At 23.0% G+C, this 1,601-nt stretch overlaps 1 protein-coding gene across 1 annotated transcript in view; it reads right to left on the bottom strand.

Annotated features, from left to right (window-relative positions):
• Nucleotides 1–963: 963 nt before the first annotated feature.
• Nucleotides 964–1,601, bottom strand: part of Phum_PHUM543320 (uncharacterized protein) — a gene marked incomplete at both ends in the record, with an annotated part of 39,014 nt that continues 38,376 nt past the window's right edge. Inside the window, 2 exons of the mRNA XM_002431671.1 lie at nt 964–1,116; nt 1,194–1,474. Of these exons, the coding sequence (XP_002431716.1) occupies nt 964–1,116; nt 1,194–1,474 (434 nt within the window). The remainder of the gene's footprint in view (nt 1,117–1,193; nt 1,475–1,601) is intronic.

Raw genomic sequence — 1,601 nt, 5'->3', positions numbered from 1 at the left:
ACAATTAAAACAAAAACTATTTTATACTTTTTTTTTTTTTTTACAAAATGAATTTTAAAATATATTATTTCAAGCTATTTAAAAAATAATTTGCCAATGTTTTTTCATAATTAAAAAATAAAAATAAACTTGTCGAGTAGTTTACAAATCTCAACATTATTGGGATTTGTAATTTCTTTTTATTGTGATTGTCTGTGGCCAAATAAATTTATTATTATTATTATTATTTTATTTATTAAGTCAGGCACATTAATTCATTGGCTAAAATTACAATTTTTCATTTACTTATTTATTACTTTACATCATTTTAACCGAATGTTTTTCACACATTTTTTCATTCATTTATTTTCAAAATTACCAACATTTAAAAACTCATTTATTTAAAACTAAATTATTAAAATTAAGTACAAATTAATTATTTTAAATAATTTAAATCAAATATTGTTTATGTACAATTTTTTACACAGTTTATTATTGTGATACAAAAAATTTATATTAATTATTTATTAATTAATTATGTAAATATGAAAAGTAGCCATTTTATTTTTTTTTTTGCTTACAAATTTACTGAATTTTAACAATGTTTGTAATTTTACAATTCTATAACCTTGCATAACTACTACTTAGTTTTCTACTTAAAATATTATTGGTCGTTGTTTTTTTTTTTTTTTTTTTATTGAAATCATTTAGTTTTTACATTTCAAAATTTATCTCACCACCATCAACCATTTTTCAACCCTGCTATATTTAAAAATTTTAAAAATTATACTTTGAAATTAAATGAATGATAATTTTTTTTTTAAAAACAAAAAATTAATTATTGAAAAAATCAAAACAAAATATTGTGATGAAAAGCTCCTTTGATTGGCACTTTTTTGAAAAAATTTTTAGGAAATTTAAAAAAAAAAAAAAAAAAACATAATTTAATACAGTTTGAGCGAAATTTTTTTGTAAATATTATGTTCAGTGCATTGATGGGTCATATCCTAAATTATGTCCTTTTAGAAAATTATAAATTTTTTTAACCGTTGGCCTCTCCGATTCATCTCTTTTCCAACAGTGACATAACATATTGTACAATTCATTATCACACAATGTCGGCTTAGGAAGTAAAACCTTAAAAAATAATTAATTAAATTTATATAATGTAATTAACGTATGACGTAAAATTTCTCTTTTAAATTTGTTTTTACCTTTAATTCTTCACCGTAGTACATATGCTCAGCGTTTTGTATAACTTCTTCGTTGGTCATATGTTGAAAAGGCCTTTCTCTCGCTAAACTTACGACTTCCCAAATAGTTACAGCTAGAGACCACACTCCACTAGAGCACGTGTATCGGTCTAGTAAAATGCTTTCCCAAGGCAACCATCTAATTGGTGCTGGAGGACGACCTCCTATTTCGCTGTAATCTTTTTTGTACATGGGTGAACACATAGCTATATCGGCTACTTTAATTGAATAATTGGTTCCCACTAAGCAGTTTCTAAAAAAATCAATTTTACCCGTATATTTAATAATAATGATAAAATTTAAACTAATTCGTTCCAATTTTATTTAAGAAAAAAAAGAAAATTTATTTAATTACCTGGCAGCCAAATC

Source organism: Pediculus humanus, genomic scaffold (assembly GCF_000006295.1).
Source record: "Pediculus humanus corporis 1103172108290 genomic scaffold, whole genome shotgun sequence".
Lineage (NCBI taxonomy): Eukaryota > Metazoa > Arthropoda > Insecta > Psocodea > Pediculidae > Pediculus > Pediculus humanus.
This window is presented reverse-complemented; position numbering and strand designations above follow the sequence as displayed.